The following is an 18,867-nucleotide window of genomic DNA, read 5'->3' as shown; positions in this document are numbered from 1 at the left end:
ACATATTTAAGTAAGGTAAGGCAAGAAACAAAAAAACATTATGTAATTTTGTATGAATATTTTCATTTAGAAATGACACAATGCTGACAAATTAAAATTTGCCTCTATTTCTGTTACATCTACTAGTCCAATATTGGCATTGGCTTTTGATATTTACTTTAATTATTAAAATTTCTTATTATAATTTATAACACAACTAAGTGTGTCCATTGGTTTATTTCCTATCTGATGCTGTGGAACTGTGATACAATTGAGATTCTACTAGCCTTTCTTTTTTTCGTAAAATGTATTGAGTGAGGGACCAAAAAAAACCCTGACAATTCTTCCAAATTCATAGTTTTGAAGATCCCACATACATTCCTGATTATAATAATTCTTGAGAAGACAGCATCAGGAAAACCGGACAATTGAGCTGAACCCAAAATGCTTTTCAGAAAATTGAGTTCATTAACTTTTATGTTTTTGTGTTTAAAGCCCACATGTTAATAAAATTTTGTAAATATTTAATATGCTTCTCAGTAATATTTACCTCAGTTCCACTGTAATATTTTCTATAGAAAGTTAATAGAGCAAGTGAATCGTGTCAATCCTTTCATTTTATGTGTTAGTCAGCAAAACTTTGTCACAGGTTATATTTTCTATTTGCTTTGGGTGAATAAAGGACTGCAGGGCATCTAACTTTAGTCTTTATCTAAGTCTTTCTGAAATACTGTAGCTTTCTTTTATATTGTGTGTTTTTTACTGTTTATGTGAAAAACATATGTTTGTTTGAACACACCATTTATCTTTTCATCTGCTCGTCTTTAGAATGATCAGCCACAAGTCTTCTTATTTTGGTAGGATAGACTGAAGCCTTTTTCACTCGAGCTCCTGTGAATACTGTTCTGTCACCCTACTTTGGGACCCATCATCATGTCCCCATAAAAGATTGTCCCCTCAACAGGGGTGTCACCCTACTTTGGGAACCATCATCATGTCCCCATAAAAGGTTGTCCCCTCAACAGGGGTGTCACCCTACTTTAGGACCCATCATCATGTCCCCATAAAAGGTTGTCCCCTCAACAGGGGTGTCACCCTACTTTGGGACCCATCATCATGTCTCCATAAAAGGTTGTCCCCTCAACAGGGGTGTCACCCTACTTTGGAACCCATCATCATGTCTCCATAAAAGGTTGTCCCCTCAACAGGGGTGTCACCCTACTTTGAAACCCATCATCATGTCCCCATAAAAGGTTGTCCCCTCAACAGGGGTGTCACCCTACTTTAGGACCCATCATCATGTCCCCATAAAAGGTTGTCCCCTCAACAGGGATGTCACCCTACTTTGGGACCCATCATCATGTCCCCATAAAAGGTTGTCCCCTCAACAGGGGTGTCACCCTACTTTAGTACCCATCATCATGTCCCCATAAAAGGTTGTCCCCTCAACGAGGGGTGTCACCCTACTTTGGGACCCATCATCATGTCCCCATAAAAGGTTGTCCCCTCAACGAGGGTGTCCAAAGGAGGGGGTTCTACTATTATTAAATAGGTAAACAGATTGTTGAATAACATCATAACTTTAGGTACTTGTTTACTGTTGTGAAAAAATAGGTCATATAAGCTGATACAATTTGGAAATCGGAGCGTCTTTAGATCCCGGTTTACTCTTAGTAGTGTGGCTAGTGGGCTCTCTTCTTGTTCCATAATCGTTGTGTATAAAAATGTCTGTGCCTATCAAAAAGATTCACTGGTCGTATTCACCATTCCCACCCTTTAAACTTCAAATCCAAATACCACTTAAAGGAAATTCATTTATTGACTTAAATATAATACTTTCTGATGGACAAAAATCATAGACAAAGATCATTGATTGCACTGAAGACTAAAATCAAAACTTACGAACGCAACTAAAATTGAAAGTGAGAGTTTAAGTGCATTTGTCTGTTGATCGTTTCTCAGATTTCCTTGCTTATTCAAGCATCACACTGTGCACTGAAGCATGACTGTCAATATAGCTGAAGGTGTAATAATATAATGAGGGATTTCAATGCCTATTGTATTCTGATTTCATATGGTTATGATTCATGATATGCCTTTTGAGTAAATATTGTTGGGCATTTTAACCTTAAAAATCCAAAAGTAAATTTTTAAAAAAAGTACTTTATATCCGTTTTACACTTCCAAACAAAAACATATGTGGAGAGAACAACCTGCGAAGGTTGTATGCGTACACTCCCTTATAAACTTGTGAGTGAGTGGCCGAGCGGTTAAGACAGTGAAACCGTAATTACGTAGCCATAACATCGGCAGGGGTTCGAGGCTCACTCACTCCATGGTTCTGGTGGTAGAACGAGTCTTCTCGGATAAGGACTATAAACCGTAGGCCCAGTGTACACATCTAGCTCGTGTGCACTTTAAAGAACCTAGTACATCTTTCGAGACGAGTAGGGGTTACCCCGGTGTATTAGTACATCACAGCCACTGATCACCAACTGGGCCCTCTGGGAGACCAGTCTTTGACTGAAGAGGTTACCCAGTATAAATATAAATTTCAAAAAATTTCAATTCAAATAAAACTTCACTTCAGTTGTTTGTATATGTGATCAAAATATGAATAAAGGAAAAATCCCTAGAAACATTACAATTTAATTTTATATCATTTATTATTATTTATTTATTTATCATTTTATTTTGGGACTTCACTTCCAATTAGCGATCATATTTTTGTAACATGTATCTACACAAAATAAATTGATTCTCAGTAGAGGCCAGAAGTCATAAAACTACTTAAAACCCTGGCTTAAAAAATGATATTTAATTTTCGGTAAATATGATATAGGTTAAATATTATAGGTTTCTCTGACCTGTAGGATAAATAGAGTTGGAGGTCCTTAATTAGAGAGGAACAATATAGTGTAATATTACAGTTGTATATGCCTTTATAAAAAATATAGCTAGTGATGTTTTATTGGAGGTAAATATATAGTTTGATATTAGCGTTGATGTCATACATGTATAAAAAATGTAATAGTGGTCCCTGTAGACGAAATATAGTATTACAGTTGTATCTGCCCTATATAAAAAATATAGCTTGTGGTCCTTAATTGGAAGTAAACATGTAATAGTTAATATAACAATTACAGTTGCTATGTTTATGATTAGAGACCTTATTAATAATCCGATGTTACATTTATTAGATAATAAAGCAAATGAACTTTACTGATGGATTGGAAGTGAGTTATAATGTACTGTATCAAGTTATCACAGTAATTCCCTATTCCCTATTAACGGTTTCCTTTATACTAAGTCGTTCCTTTGTTTTATTTCCTGTCATCTATCCAGAAATCATAAAACCTGGCGCAACAGTCCCACCTTAGGACCTTGGCTTTTAGCTTTTTGTTGTCCTTATCGACCTTTGTGTAAACTCAGCTTTTTACACATTTTATTTCAACAAAATCACTAGACGGTTTAACGTCTTCAGTTCAGATTTATATACTATGTAAAAAATTGATATGAAATTATCATAATATTGTTAAGTTGATAGATTTGTTTTTGCATTGTATTTGATTTTGTGTATTTTAAAGGTAGAATAGTAAAAAATGAATAAAAGTTTTAAGTCTCGCTCCTTATTTGTATAAATAGTCTATCTATATAGATAGTTTTAGTGGTCTTTGTTTTGTTATTGAATTATAGTATTATAGGTTAGGTTATAGTGTATAGGTTTTGTTTTTTCTTTGTCAAAAAGTAACCCCTGATTGCAGAATGGCTTCGGTTACCACATCATGCATTACCTACAATATGTATTCCACATGTTCATGGGTTACACTATGTATACCATTCACCATGTAGATGTCACACAAGGTCATGTTTAGTGTTCACACAGTGTAGTTGATTATGTTTAGTGTTCACACAGTGTAGTTGATTATGTTTAGTGTTCACACAGTGTAGTTGATCGTGTTTAGTGTTCACACAGTGTAGTTGATCATGGTTAGTTTTCACAGAGTAGTTTCCCACACAGAGTAGTTCCACACATTCAGTTGTCACACATCTGCTGCTCATGTTCAGTGTTTACACTCACACATTGCATTCAGTGTTCACACAGTAATTGCTCAGTGTTAATGTTTAATTAATCATGCTTACTTGCCATTACCATACTATTGCTCATGTGCATTTATTGCTACACACCTGCAAACAGTACTGTAGTTGCTTGTGTAGACAGGTCACAAATAGTTCAATTGTTTGTCAGAGGTAAAAAAATATATTTCATACAGTTCATACTTTGCTTATGTCAAGTGACTACACAATTTGTACTCCACTTTTTAATATCCTAATCAAATTATTTTACTGTAGTTATACTGCAGTACCAACATTTTGTTTACTGTTTAATCTGTTTATGCAAATTGTTTGTAAGCGTTTTTTGTTGTATTAATACGCACTGTTTCAACAAACATATTGCAGTAATCGAATCTTGTTACTACTGCAGTAACTGCAGTATAATGATTTATAATAGATTTATTGTATGTAGTTTATACAGGTTTTCATTTAAAACATGTAATACAAAAATTGACGAGACATTTGCATTCAATTTATACATTTATATTTATTACCATTTTTTCTCACACTCTCACTTGTTGAGTTGAATCATATATAACTTTACAATTTGTTGTTTTTATTTCAAAGAAATCAATAATAGTCTTTTCACAAATTCTCTTTGAGAAGTTTTTTACAAAAATATCAATTAAGCACATGTTGATAGACAAAATGCTAGCACCAATTAAAAACAAAACGTTGATTGTATCTCCACGGAAGACAAAGGAAAACGATGAAACCATCAAAGTAAGAAATTATGGTCTTGTAAAAGATTGCGTTTGCCCGATACAAAAAAAATTAAATCGTTTTGAAGTACTGAAGAAATTTGAGAAAGCATAATTTTATGAAGAAACTGGCGGTACTATGACAACGTCTCCACCTGTTGTCGGCCTCCAGATCAAAGTTTGTGCATTGTTTGCGTTTGGCGCTCGTAGAGATTCTGGCGGTGCTACTTCATTTTGCCACGATTCTAATACAACTGGTTGTTCTTGTATCTTCGGCTCTAGTAGTCGGGCACGTTTTCCAAGCGGTTGTGTACCGTCCACAGCTATATTTATTTGCATCCTCCATTTTACAGTTCGGAGCACAAATTTTTGTCCGGTCGTTTGATTGACGGCTACTAGCCAGACGGTAAAACTTTGATCGCGTGCTAGACGAGTAAGTTTAACTTGATGGCTATTTCGTACTGGTATATCCCAGGTAATTGACGGGTGAAAATTGTCATTCATTCTAAGGTTTAAATTTGTCCAACAATTTGTCGGTCCAGATGCAGTGGCAACCTCGGTTGTGCACCCGTACCAGGGATAATGTTTTCCATCCGAATCACTGACAAATCTTTGTTGACCTGTTTTAAGTGCTGGTATTTCCCAACTTGATCTAGAAGAAGAAAATGTACAATAAGTCATGGAAATTGGTAATAATTTTAAAAAGAGTGAGTCTTGACATTTTCTATTTTATCTCTTTATGGAATATTGCTGTAGTCTTTTGTCTTTATACATAGCAATTATATTGATTGTTAATGCATTTTGTGTGAAACAACTGATTTTAATAAAAGTATGGAATCTAATTTCCCAACAGCGGACAATTTTGGGTGGCCTACATAATATGATGTTCAGGAAAATCTAGTTTTCACAATACATGTTAGGGCTTACTGTACATATTAACAAATAATAGGCATATAATGTTTGCATGCAGGAAAGTTTAATTTTCACAATACAGTTTAGTCTTACTACTATACAATAGACCTATAGTAAAAAACTACTGAAATCACACATTTTATTTAAATTTAATTTAAATCAATTATAACCCAGGAGCAACTTTGATATACATATATGAAACATTAAGAAAAATGTAGATTTTAGTAAGTTTTTGGTGTTAGGTATGGAGAGCTACATATAATATTTTAAAAATGCACTGTTGTTAATTGTACATTCAAAGTTTCATGCAGTTTCATTGTGTGTGATATTGAACAAGAAAGAAACACATTTGGTCCAAGAAGAAACTCCAGAAATATTGGATAAATTACTTCAGTGGAACTTGTGCTCATTTGTGGTATAGAGGAAAAATAACTGAAAAAGGTAAGTTTGTTAGATTGAGGTAAACATTAATAATTCATGTATAATGCAATTGTAAAATTATATTTAGGACACTTGATAAAATATTTCACCTGATTCTCTATATTATTATTATTCTTTATTTGGTCCAATATAAAAAATACATCAGAAATTTTTCTTATATACACTGCAGTGACAATGCATACTGTAACTCCACTTATGTCCAGTATCATAGGGATACAGTGTGGCATACAGTTTGTGTCACATGTGACGCCTGTATCATAATATTTAGGTGTCATATTTGATACATATGTGACAAATGATGATGATGATGATGCAGAACCTGAGCTCTATATATTTTAAATCCTAATTAATACCCAGTCACTGCTAACATACACCACTTTTGTCCAGTAACCAAAATGCATTCAAAACATATGATAGCTACTGTAACACTGTATTGTAGAAAGGAATTGGATGTTTCGCAGTTCAAAACATAGTGATTAGTTTATAAGGATGGTTAATTTTTCAATTAGAGGATGTCGTCAAGATTCTTTGACGTAGTTTGAAGCTTTTGAACAGTTTGTGCGTTAAAGTTTGCCCTAATTCAACGAGTTTCCTGAAAAATGATATCAGCTGAAATTTGAGTGATGACCATCGTGGTTTTTTTATATTATGTACAGTAATATCGTCGTTATAACTTTTAAAATAGATAATGTTGGTGATATGATTGTTAGGGAACTTCAGTAGTCCTGTAACTAATTTAACAATCGCATACGTAACGCATTTGAAGTTTTTGAACAGTTTGTGCATTGATGTTTGCCCTGATTCAATGAGCTTCCTGAAAAATGATATCAGCTGAAATTTGAGTGATGGCCATCGTGGTTTTTTTTATATTATGTACAGTAATATTGTCGTTATAACTTTATAAATAGATAATGTGGGTGACATGGTTGGTACTTTAGTAGGCCTGTAACTAATTTAACAATCGCAAACGCATATGTAACGCGTTTGAAGTTTTTTAACAGTTTGGTCGTTGATGTTTGGCCTAATTCAACGATATTCCTGAAATTGCAAACGAGTACGTAACGCGTTTGAAGTATTTGAACAGTTTGTGCGTTGATGTTTGCCCTGATTCAACGAGTTTCCTGAAATTGCAAACGAGTACGTAACGCGTTTGACGTTTTTGACTAACAGTTTGTGCGTTGATGTTTGCCCTGATTCAACGAGTTTCCTGAAACGCGTTTGAATTTGTAGGTTCGTAACTAACTACTGTACTGTAGGCTAAAGTTAAGAGCGTTTATTTTTCTATATAATATAAAACATATTTTTTTCTCGTAAAACTAAAAGCAAATACAAAAATAAAACCGATCTTTGTTATTAAGCCCTAATAATTGTTCGTGATGTCACGTAAATAAATATTCAAAAACAAAATACATGGACGGTGTACAATCTTAAGGGATCAAAACTATTCTACTGCAATTACTGCAGTAACTATACATTTTGTTTACTCTTTAAGTCCGATAATATTTAGCGAGCGGTTTGTTGGAGAATCATACACACGGTTTACTGCAGTAACTGCCTCAACATTTAAACAATTTAAATCATGTGTTATTGCAACCAAAATGTAGTTACTGCAGTAACTGTAGTGGATTAATTTTTACATACCAATTTCTAAAATTTGAAAAAATGTTGAGAACATCAGAATGGAGACGTTTGCTTTCTACAAAATAACGTTTAATTCAATTTGCGAAAGACCACGACAAAAAAGGGTGTATATTATATCCTTGGTAAAAAATATTCAACATCCGCGGTGGATGTAATTGTTATCTCGGATGTACATCCTTGACGTAGGAAATGAATTAATACATCACCGAGATGATTATTGAGGCCTCTACAAGAAATGACGTCATATCTCGTTTAACTCGCTGGTGTTTAATCTCGGGTACAGGAAATGGTAGGCTCTGGATAAATTCGATTGTCACAGTAGGAAATTGGTGACAATAAAAGTTACATCTTACTTATAGTTGCGACAAATATGAGATAAGTGAGATATCCGTGTGATGAATAAGATATCCGAATTTTCTTTTTTTATTTTTAAAGTTAACCTTTGGCGTTCTTAATTTAGATTCCATGTCATTATTAGTTATGATCTATTTTTAACTTTAAATTTTTAATCGAATTTCCTTAATTTATGAAAGGCTAATAATCCACGTTTATATAGGCCCTTGGTAGTTGAAATACGATCTAAATTTTGTTAGTGATATGTCATCATTTCCATATATGGGCACATCACATTCTTTTGTCGCATAAAGTTTGATAGTGTAGACAGAGCTTTAAAACAGGGATTCTAAAGCTTAATTCCTACTAGGACGTAACGCAACTCAAGCAAGTCGAATAATCCATCGTTTGAGATTGGTCAAATAATTTTGCGTTACGTCCTTGCGTTGCGTTCTAGTAGGAACCAAGCTTTACCCATCGTACGTGCTAAGTGCATAATCTACAGGATTTTCTTGTATTCGAATTATTAATTTGTTTTCACTGGAATAGCATTAGCACACGGAAAAGAATCGATGTTAAACCTATCTGAGGCGCCACGGAAAGCATGCAAAGGTTACCGACATCTGATTGGTTAAATGTTTCGAAGTTTTCTTCAACACACTCTGACGATAAAGATGATGATAGAATTTAAACGGAAAAGACTGCGGAACTCATCTTAGTCATACAAGATTTGATTATCATCTTTGTTTTGATCAAACGAATTTATATTTAACGTAATTACCGAAATTGTCTCTCTTTTAGCTCTGGTAAAAAAAATTGAGATACACGCAACCCATTGAGGCACTTGTTTCGTCGACTACGGTCCTTCTCCGTCTCTGGGACACTTATTCGACTGTGGCATTTAATGGGCTGCGACACTTATTCGACTGCTGCGTTTAATCGGCTGCGACGCTTATTCGACTGCGGCGTTTAATCGGCTGCGACGCTTATTCGATTGCGACGCTTATTCAACTGCGACACTTATTCGACTGCGACACTTATTCGACTGCGGCGCTTTAATAATAGGCTGCGATGCATGTTAGATGCACTTATTCTACTTTGGCGCTTTTTTGTACGCAGAACTTATTAATTTGTGACGTAATATACCGCTTATGTATTAGTTCCCAAGCTCAAACTTCTAATTAAAAAAAGCTACAACGGCACAATAATGTATGTTTAGTCCGCGCTAACAAAACCAAACTATAGGCCTAACTTATGTAGGGCCCTATAACCTTATTGATAGTGTTTCGTATTATTCCGCCAATGACCCACTAAAACACGCGCGTAAGTAACGATTTGTTAACAATTGTGGTTATCATCATGAACATTCTATAAATCCGAAAAACACTTAATATAGGCCCTATATATACTTTTTGTTTTGGGTTCCTATGCGATGCGAGATGTTGTTAGGAATGACAAGATATTTATATTTCCGTTTGACCTTTTTAATCACATAAACCACAATATTGTTGGCTAAAGAACAAAATCAAAACATTGTTATTCCATTTTGAATAAAAAATTCAGATTATGAACTACATCTGTGACGCGGGATAAACAACACAACGTGTTGCGCTGGCAACTATGTTTACTTAAGTCAAGATACTATGGTTAAAAGGTGCTTAAATGGAAACTTAATAATTAATCTTATGGAATCGATATCGTCATATAAAATTTAAAGAAAAATTTTTTTTATTGAAACTTTTGAAAACTGACTTAAGCAAGTCACTGACAACTCAAAGATGATTTTGTGGCTAAGCATTTGTTATAAGTCTGACCTTTGATCCTCAAAATGAGTGAAGTCTCCAATTATCGAGACCTTGTGAAATTACTAATTCCCGCTATATTATTTCCTTCTCTATAAACTCTTGTCCTCCATTTAAAAATTATTATAAATTATTTGAGTTATGTAGGAACAAAGGGGCATTGTTCTTATTCGAAAATATTCACACAATTGATTAAAGGTGTACTGCAGGTTATTAATACATTTGGACATAATAAACAATTGCTATACATAACCAAACAGGTAAAGCAAATTATAACAAGCGATTTAAGTACATCGTATGCTTAACTCAACACGTACAAAGTGTCGTGTTATTTTACTCGATTTGGAGTACAAATACGGTTCCATAATAGGGTCGAATGATTAAGTGACCCGTATGTCGTCTCCTCAATACTTTAATCATCTTAATGCGATTAGTAACCACAATGAGTGATTGAAAATTTAACGAAATATTTGTCGTGAATTGTTATTATTTCAAACAATAATGGGAAACACCCTGTACTATACGACAATAATTCTAGTATGGGAATGTTAATGCCGTCGTATGTATTAGACGCAGTACCATATTTACGTCATACATGTATTTAGACAGTTACGTTACGTCATATAGGAGTAGTAATGTACTGTAACACAATGTACAAGTAGTAATATACGGTATACAACACTATACGTTACTGTTACGTTATGTCATGTATGAACAATATACGTTACCGTTACGTTACGTCGTGTATGAGCACTATACGTTACGCTACGTACAAGCAGTAGGTCCCCTTATGTACGTAATGCAGTATATGTTACGTCATTTACAAGCAATATATAAAATCACAATGTAGTATATTTAGTATGCTTGGTTCCCACTAGAGACGCAACACAAGGACGTAACGCAACGTAAGTGATTTGATCAATCACAAGCGATGGATTATTCGAACTGTTGCTTGTCATTGGTCAATACGCTTGCGTTGCGTTTACGTCCTCGCGTTACATTCTAGTGGGAACTAAGCTGTAGGAATGTACCGTATTCAATACAGTAGGCCTACGCATTACGTAACAACATTACTTAACATACGTTATTATAATATACGGTTTACAGTAATTCATTATTTGTCATAATGTAGTTACATTTTGTTTCATTATGTTCATCAATAGCAATATATTATGTATGATGTAAACAGGTCTCTTTTATTTTCTTTCCTTTTATTAGGGACCACTTTACTTTCGTCTGATACGGATCGACATATACCCAAACAAATGAGAGACTACCCAGTCTTCCTTTGAGGAGTTAGTGACCGATTTGTTACTGGCGGTATGTTTGGTATTTATAGGGTTCCATTCGCACATGTTGATTCGTAAAATGACAAATAATATACTCGAATGATTGATGTTCACTTCCCTAGCAACGAAATGATTGATACCGTTGCTATAGAATACAACTCCACTACATTTACAACTAGGTATGTCTTCCCAGGCTCGTATTATAAAATCCTTTTTTTGACGATTTCGGCCTCTAACAAATTCTTAATCGTTCTTTTGTCCGTAGGCTACAATACATTCCCACTTAGCAAACATGAAAGGGGGCCTCCCGTGACAAACTGTCATTGTACCGTATAATATCAATCTCTAGTATTAATACACCTTTTTTAAATATTTTTTTTTTCGTGATTTACCAACCGAGTGCTTTTTTTATTAGCTTATAGGCCTACATTTTTAATGTACAGTTTTACATATTGTAGGCCTATGTGTTTGTATTGTTGGTCGTTGAACGGTGTGAAATCTATCATGCCGGTCAAAATCATCATAGTATAAGCCTACTCTCCAAAACTAGTATTGATACACTTTTTTTTTTTTACGGACCATTTCGGGTTCCTAACCAGGGGCCTCGGGCATCTGCGTAGGCCAACAGTACTTTGTATTTGAAAAGCCTACACTTGTTTGTCGTCGAGTACGTGAAGATAACAACTTTTCTTACATAGCTTAATTGCGTTATGTGATATATTTTTAAAGCACCGAGTCATACTTAAGATCATTTAACGGCTCCACATTTATTATTAACGCTTGGATGCTTCTTCATTTTTAATAACTAATAAATTTTAATGGCAACCAGCAACGATTTGCGGAAGTAAAAATAATAATAGTAATTTCTATGTTCTTAATTTCTAAAATGTTTGTTGTTTTGTTGTTGTTTTTCACTGGAAGTATTTTAGCCATTTCGTAGTTTGATATTCATAACATCAGAAAGATATTATATCATTTCATAATGAAAAAATATATGCATTAAATAGGCCTAAATGTAATTGTATAGTAACATGCTTATGTATAATATTGTATGTTCACTTTAATGCACCTGATGCTTTTCAATGTGGTAAAACAGAAAACAAATAGTCACTTAATATGTTTACACAATTATTTAGTATTGTACACGATGGTGTTTTTTTAGTTACATTTATCGTGAGGTAACTCTTAGTTCGGAACTACTGTAACAATTAATATTTATTATGTAAAAACAAAACGTTATTTTATAAATTAGTGATAGAAATAATGTTTAAATACTTACGTTCCTAAGTTTCCATATGTAATGGTAAAGTCCATATTACTGCATCCTTGCACCCAGCCTATCTGCCATGTATCATTACCACTTATTGGTGGAAAACGCACTTTGGCAGACGCTCGAAAGTGTGGTGTCTGGTATTTGAGTACAGTGTATGAAGATTCTATTAAAGACGTCGGGTGAGAGTCTATACGAGCTTGAAGATCATATACTTTGATGTCACCTTCTAGGCCCAAGTTCTTCTGCCTCTTGGGTAGTATGCACCCCATCGGTACTGGGTTGCAGTGCAGATTAGAGTTCTGAACCTCACTAGAGTTACTGTGACACGGCACTGGATATATCGAGAGAGTAAAAAAGAACTAATGTTTGTTACAAAATCCGAGATTTTAAGATTTAAAAACGACACGACGAGAGAACTGGTCGACTGAGTACTCAACAAGTTTCTGAAAGGATGCGATGATAGTACAGAAAGACCAGAACAGCCGGGGCTACCTCTAACGGAAGCTGTGTCTGATGTCATTTCCACCATTTGCCATTCAGCCCAGTGGCTCACGTATTAGGGAACATAGTGTAGAATACATTCAAGATACAGATCGTGTAAAAAACTGAATAAACTCCAAAATAAAGCAGTTTTTTTCTTTACCACTCCATGTGAATACGTGGTGACTACCACCACAATACAAACAGTCACTGAGTCAGTTTGCTAAGTACAGTTAAGTACATTTCCATTTCAATGGAGATTTAGCGAAGCGTATACTTGCTCAAGAAACGTAGTTAGCAAAGTTAACAAAAGAAATTATATCTGATTTTGTATTGAATAGGTACGACACTGTATGCCTCAAAAGTTCGTAACAATAGACCGTGGGTGAGGCGTTTAAAAAAAACATTTTTTAACCCCAACTTTGTAATAAACGAGGCTGTTTTCCGCTAAAGCTCCACATCATTATCAGGAAGTAACGGTTTAATTACAGTTTTATATACTACTAGTGTTAATATGAATGATTTCTACATATTTTCGGTTTCTGATTCATACTCATTCATCTAGGCCTACTACGAAAAGCAAAAAAATGGGTTCATTGGTGGTGACAGGAATGCCTTTGTCTAACTATACTAAGTGCGTAATTCACACCGTTAAATTCACACTAATCCGAATTAAAACAGGAAGGATTTTTAGGAACTAAACAATATTTTTTTTCTCTTTTGTGGGAATTTAGCAATATTAACAAGGATTTTACGTCATTGTTTAGTTGTTGTTTGTTATATGGAATATTAATAATTTGTATTTTATCACTAATGAATAATAACCGGTAGGAAGGATAGGATAAATCCCACACAGATATTCGGCACTGACTCCAAAACAGTCCGACCAGGCTTAAACAAAGAGTAAATATTAGATACAAAATAAGACATTAATATATATATATACCAAACAAAACTATATACGTTACTGTGAAAGTGTTTTATCTGCAGATCACGCGAAAATAGAAATAATAATAAACATTAATAAATAAATAAATTAGGCTACAACATACAAAAAATAAGGCTAAAAATACAAAATAAAAATATACGTTTAATCGTAAAATTGTTTTATCTTCAGACTTAAATATTAACTGTATTTATTTGTTTATGTTTAATAATAACATACAATATTTATGATCATCTCACTCGAAACTATAAATAATAATAAACATTGATAAATACATTAGTTTTCGCTTGTTTTTCATGATAATAATAAACACTAACTATGATTTGATTCATTTTCATTAGATAATAATGCCGCCAGTGGGGCAGTCTATTGATGAAATTAAGAAAAGTTTACGCGAAATCGAAAAGAGGGCGATATTCCGAAGAGAATTGTAACGTACGTGGGACTTACAGTACCCTTACATTTTGTCAAACTAGTTTGATAGTGTAGACAGAGATTTAGGGCCTTACTAGGCGACTATCATCAATGTTCAACATAAAAATACAGCTGTAAAATATATTTAATCTGATTCTCACCTTTTCTGCAGTCGCCGAATTGTTTGTAGGATGTTTCATCGTAATCTTCATGATTCATATAAGATGTTTTGGAATACATTTAAGCTTTTTATTATATTATTTTGTGGACATCTATAGTTGTACAGCTTACCCTCCAGTGTTTGTTTGGGTTCTGTCTACTCTGTCGCCATGCACAAAAAAATGCTATAGTTGCTACGTAGTGTTGCTATAACGCGCAGTTATGTACGAACGGCGCATAAGAAATGACGTCATTAAATTGTAGAGACGACGCGTTTGTTTTGGAGATTTTCGGCACAGAAAAAATTAAATGGTTGGTTTTTTTTTCTGTTTTTGGTGGGATTTTTTTTTTGCATTTATAACGAGGGTTTAAATTACAATATTGTTTTTAACGAAATTCTGTAAAATGGATAATAGTAGCAATTTAATTCACCCGCAAAACTACCGGTAGCTCTTGAAGAAGACAACAACAAAGTAAAAGACCAGTTGGAAGAACAAAGAAAATATTGACAAAAATGACACGGGATGACGGAACAGCACTAAATTGCACTGGCCCATTTAGACACACCCGGTCCACGACAGGAATAAATGGCACAAAATAGTAGATCGCGATATCTCATTTATTTATTCGACATCATGTCCTGGGACCCCAAAAGCAACAGAGTCGCCATAACATGAAATGTCTGGGGCCCCAGAAGAACATAACTACATAAAATAAAAAATCAATATAGGCCTACATTTCAAAATACATTAACAAATTTAAAAACAAGAACAACTGGTAAAAGAAAAAGAAAGCACACGGGGTAGAATTAGGAATCAGTAAAATGTTGTTTTAACTGCCTGAGGAAAACATAAAGAGAAGAAAGGACAGACGAGTCTTTGAGAGAGGAAGGAAGACCAAAGAATAGGGAAACGATGAATGCGAAGATGAGAGTGAGTTTGTACGAGCATAAAGATGTTTAAAAATGAGGGAGTTCGGATAACGACAATGAAGCGTATTTATATGTCTGTTTGACCTACCTGTTTCGTTTCGTCCGTCATCCTTTCGTTTGGGTCCGATGATGCTTGATATGGTTCGCAATTTACCGCTGATTTTTCTACCAAAATCACTGGTCATCACCACCAACGAACATTTTCTTACCCCTACCATTCTTGAGCTGTCTACAAAAGCAACGATAATTATTTTATACACTATCTTCAGTTCTGATTTTTATTTTTTATTTAAGAAACTAAAATTGATAATTGATATTCTAAAATGTTTTTAAAACGAACGTACAGCACATAATCCAACATACCTTGAATTTTTGACACGTTACACATGTCCTAATCAGAAGAAGAAGATATTGTAAGTAGGCCTATTTCAGAACGTAATTCTGTAACTAATATGGGGTGGAAATACAATTCGAAGGTATGATCCAATATTTTGGAATGGTGTTGATGTTTCTATTATATTATACGAAATTCTTTTTTCTGTTATCCAAAAACAGGAAAAATGAAGATTAATTAAATACTTTTACTAATTTTTTTTTTTCATCTTGTACCTTTAAAACCTTATTTCATGTTTTTTTCTTTGTGATTATATTTTTTCCCAAAGGCTCTTACGACTACAGACACTTACGTGTCTCTGTAAGATCCTTGTAACAATGTAAAAAAATAACATTTTTTCCGATCCAATTTTTGGCATATTCAACAAAACATTTTTAAGAATTATTTTTTCAGGTGACAAATATTTTCAAAAGTATATATATTTTTATTATTATCGTTTTTATTCTTGTTGCCATAGGATGTTTGTAATTGTTACCATCTTTTAATTTGTTTCTTTTTAAGGTGACAAGACCTTGTGCGAGCTTTGCTCTTTTTTTTGTCATCCTTTCCATTTTAAATTAAATGTTGTTATATTCTAAAAAGAGAAATTAAAACATATAAATAAAACCGAAGGCTGTCACTGTTTGATTTGAATTTACAGGTATGTACTTCCCTTTTAGTTTTCTACATCAATGCACAATTCTTTATGAAGTACATTGTTAGCGCATCATAAAAAATATAACGCTTTTTAAGCCTACTATGGAATTATAATAAATGCACTTAATAATGTCAAGACGATCGATCATCACAACATATCTAATGTATGACGACTCGTGCTTGATATAATACTCAATGTGTCATCACCATCGAAAATACTAATACACCTATTAAGATATTGTTAGTATAGGCATACGTTTATTGTTATACATACAGAATTACACAGTTTCTTGTTTCCTGTTTAACGACGTGTTTAGATGATCATTCTTATTTCAACTGTTATATTCATTCCAGAGTTTGCCTAATATGCGTTCGTTTCATTGGAATGTGTCCCCTAATAGGGGCTGTTCGGGGGAATTTTCTAAGATGTCAACAAATATGTACCTCGTTCCTTTCACGGGAAAATGTCCCCTGAATAGGAGTCCTCTGAATAGGGGAGGGTGGTGGCATTGTGGGGCGGCTATTCGGTGTTAAACAATATACCTCGTTCGTTTCACGTGAAAGTGTCCCCCAATAGGAGTGTCCCCAGCCCTGAATAGGGAAGGGGGAATTCTATGGTGTTGAACAATAAGTTCCTCATTCACCTACACCGAAGGAGTTCCAGTCTACTTTATTACAATGAAGTAACAAATTCACTTACATTTTTCTAGGTACTTGTTTTGCTGCAAAATGATCTGTTTCACAGTATCTGTATTAATAAGATTAAATGCTCAGTATAAATTCCGTTTGTTGCAGAATCAAGAGTGTGGAATATGAATCCTTAAGTACAGTTGAATTACATCTAATGTACGTACAATGATTACTAGATTATTATTATTCATTATTTTTTTTAATTAATTCTACTTACAGTACTGTTCCGAATGTGCAAATTATTCTACAATATTATTAGTAGCTATGACAGCAATGTCGACGTTTCTACAGAATTCCGTGTTTATTGTACGTTTAGTGGAGTGGAGAATAGATTTACTTTACTCGGTTAGCATCAGTGTTTAATCCAAATTATGTCGGCACGATATTAACTCGATATGTTTGTCTTTTGATTCTTCTTAATCTTAGGCCTCCTTAGCCCGAATGAAACATCTCGCTTGTGGTCGTGTTTATAATGTCAACGATCATCACATCACCACCAGAAGGATCTAACAACCGATACTTTAGTGGAACACTCTTGGTGAGTCATAATATTATATCGATTCAATACAATTCATCGTAGACTGTCCGTCTCATTATCATTACGTACGGCGGCCGTGAATTTAACATAAACTCATCAATTGTACGCACGTATCGTATATTCCCTTCGTGCTCTTTACGTACACTCCGATTCTAGACTGATCGCATACTGACAACTTAAATATGTATTGCTAGATTTTAAAATAAATGCTTGAGATTCAATTTCATGCAGCAGCCAGTATAATGTGAAGCGAATCGAACTCATGTTCTCATTTATTTTGACTATTCCTGTGGGAATGGCTGGAATCTGAGATGTAATAGGGGTCTTTTCAACGTGAAATTATGTACATGAAAATCAACCACAATACGAGGAAATCGTAAAATGTCATAATGCACAGTAAAATGTTTTCCTCTCAATATTAATTTTTTATCTAAAAAATTACAACGAAAAAGGAAGTTGACAGCGAAAATAGTATTTTCCTCTCAATATTTTATCGCAAAAATGACTATGAAAAAGGATGTTAACAGCGAAAAAAGTATTGTTAAAACAATGTTATCAAAACTTAAAATTGTTTTATTGACTTAAAGCAAACAACAGTGCCTGTACGGTTTGCATAATGTAAGTCTAAAGTCAGGACCAAAAGCTTGGTTCCCACTAGGACGGGACGTAACACAACGACGTAAACGCGACTTAAAGCTTGGTTCCCACTAGCGACGCAACGCAAGGACGTAACGCAACGCAAGTAAATTGACCAATCACAAGCGATGACTTATTCGCTTGTGATTGGTAACTGTCTATAACTTCGCTTGTCATTGGATCCAACAGTGGGAACCAAGCTTTAGGCTTGGTTCCCACTTGAACGTAACGCAAGGACGTAAACGCAACGCAAGCGTTTTAACCAATGACAAGCGAAGTTATAGACAGTTAGCAATCACAAGCGAATAAGCCATCGCTTGTGATTGGTCAATTCACTTGCGTTGTGTTACGTCCTTGCGTTGCGTCGCTAGTGGGAACCACGCTTAAGCAATTTAACCAATCACAAGCGATGGATTATCCGAATTTTCGCTTGTGATCGGTCAACTCGATTGCGTTGCGCTTACGTCCTTGCGTTGCGTCCTAGTGGGAGCCAAGCTTTAAGCATGTCGTTAATAAATACAGGATAAGTTTTAAGGAGGAAGCTGTTAATTCGAGT

At 34.4% G+C, this 18,867-nt stretch overlaps 1 protein-coding gene across 2 annotated transcripts; it reads right to left on the bottom strand.

Moving 5' to 3' along the window:
• Positions 1–4,562: 4,562 nt before the first annotated feature.
• LOC140047378 (protein FAM78B-like) lies at positions 4,563–17,370 on the bottom strand. 2 transcript variants are annotated; one of them, XM_072092374.1, is made up of 5 exons: positions 17,355–17,370; positions 17,148–17,195; positions 15,506–15,646; positions 12,494–12,818; positions 4,563–5,448 (listed from the first exon to the last, which is right to left on the bottom strand). In XM_072092374.1, exons 3-5 carry the CDS (start codon positions 15,633–15,635, stop codon positions 4,914–4,916), a joined length of 990 nt encoding a protein of 329 aa, XP_071948475.1. In that variant the 5' UTR covers positions 15,636–15,646; positions 17,148–17,195; positions 17,355–17,370; the 3' UTR covers positions 4,563–4,913. The 2 variants fall into 2 exon arrangements, with proteins under 2 accessions (XP_071948475.1, XP_071948476.1); XM_072092375.1 differs by lacking the exons at positions 15,506–15,646; positions 17,148–17,195; positions 17,355–17,370 and adding an exon at positions 14,489–14,630.
• Between the last annotated feature and the right edge of the window lie 1,497 nt (positions 17,371–18,867).

Source organism: Antedon mediterranea, chromosome 4 (assembly GCF_964355755.1).
Source record: "Antedon mediterranea chromosome 4, ecAntMedi1.1, whole genome shotgun sequence".
NCBI lineage: Eukaryota > Metazoa > Echinodermata > Crinoidea > Comatulida > Antedonidae > Antedon > Antedon mediterranea.
Note: the sequence above shows the minus strand (reverse complement) of the source record. Positions and strands in the feature narration are given on the sequence as shown.

Coding starts and splice junctions, on each gene's coding strand:
- LOC140047378 (XM_072092374.1), bottom strand. CDS start 15,635: ATGGTAGGGGTAAGAAAATGTTCGTTGGTGGTGATGACCAGTGATTTT. Junction 12,819..15,505: donor TGACGGACGAAACGAAACAG/GTAGGTCAAACA, acceptor CGATATATCCAG/TGCCGTGTCACAGTAACTCT. Junction 5,449..12,493: donor ACATATGGAAACTTAGGAAC/GTAAGTATTTAA, acceptor TTCTTCTTCTAG/ATCAAGTTGGGAAATACCAG.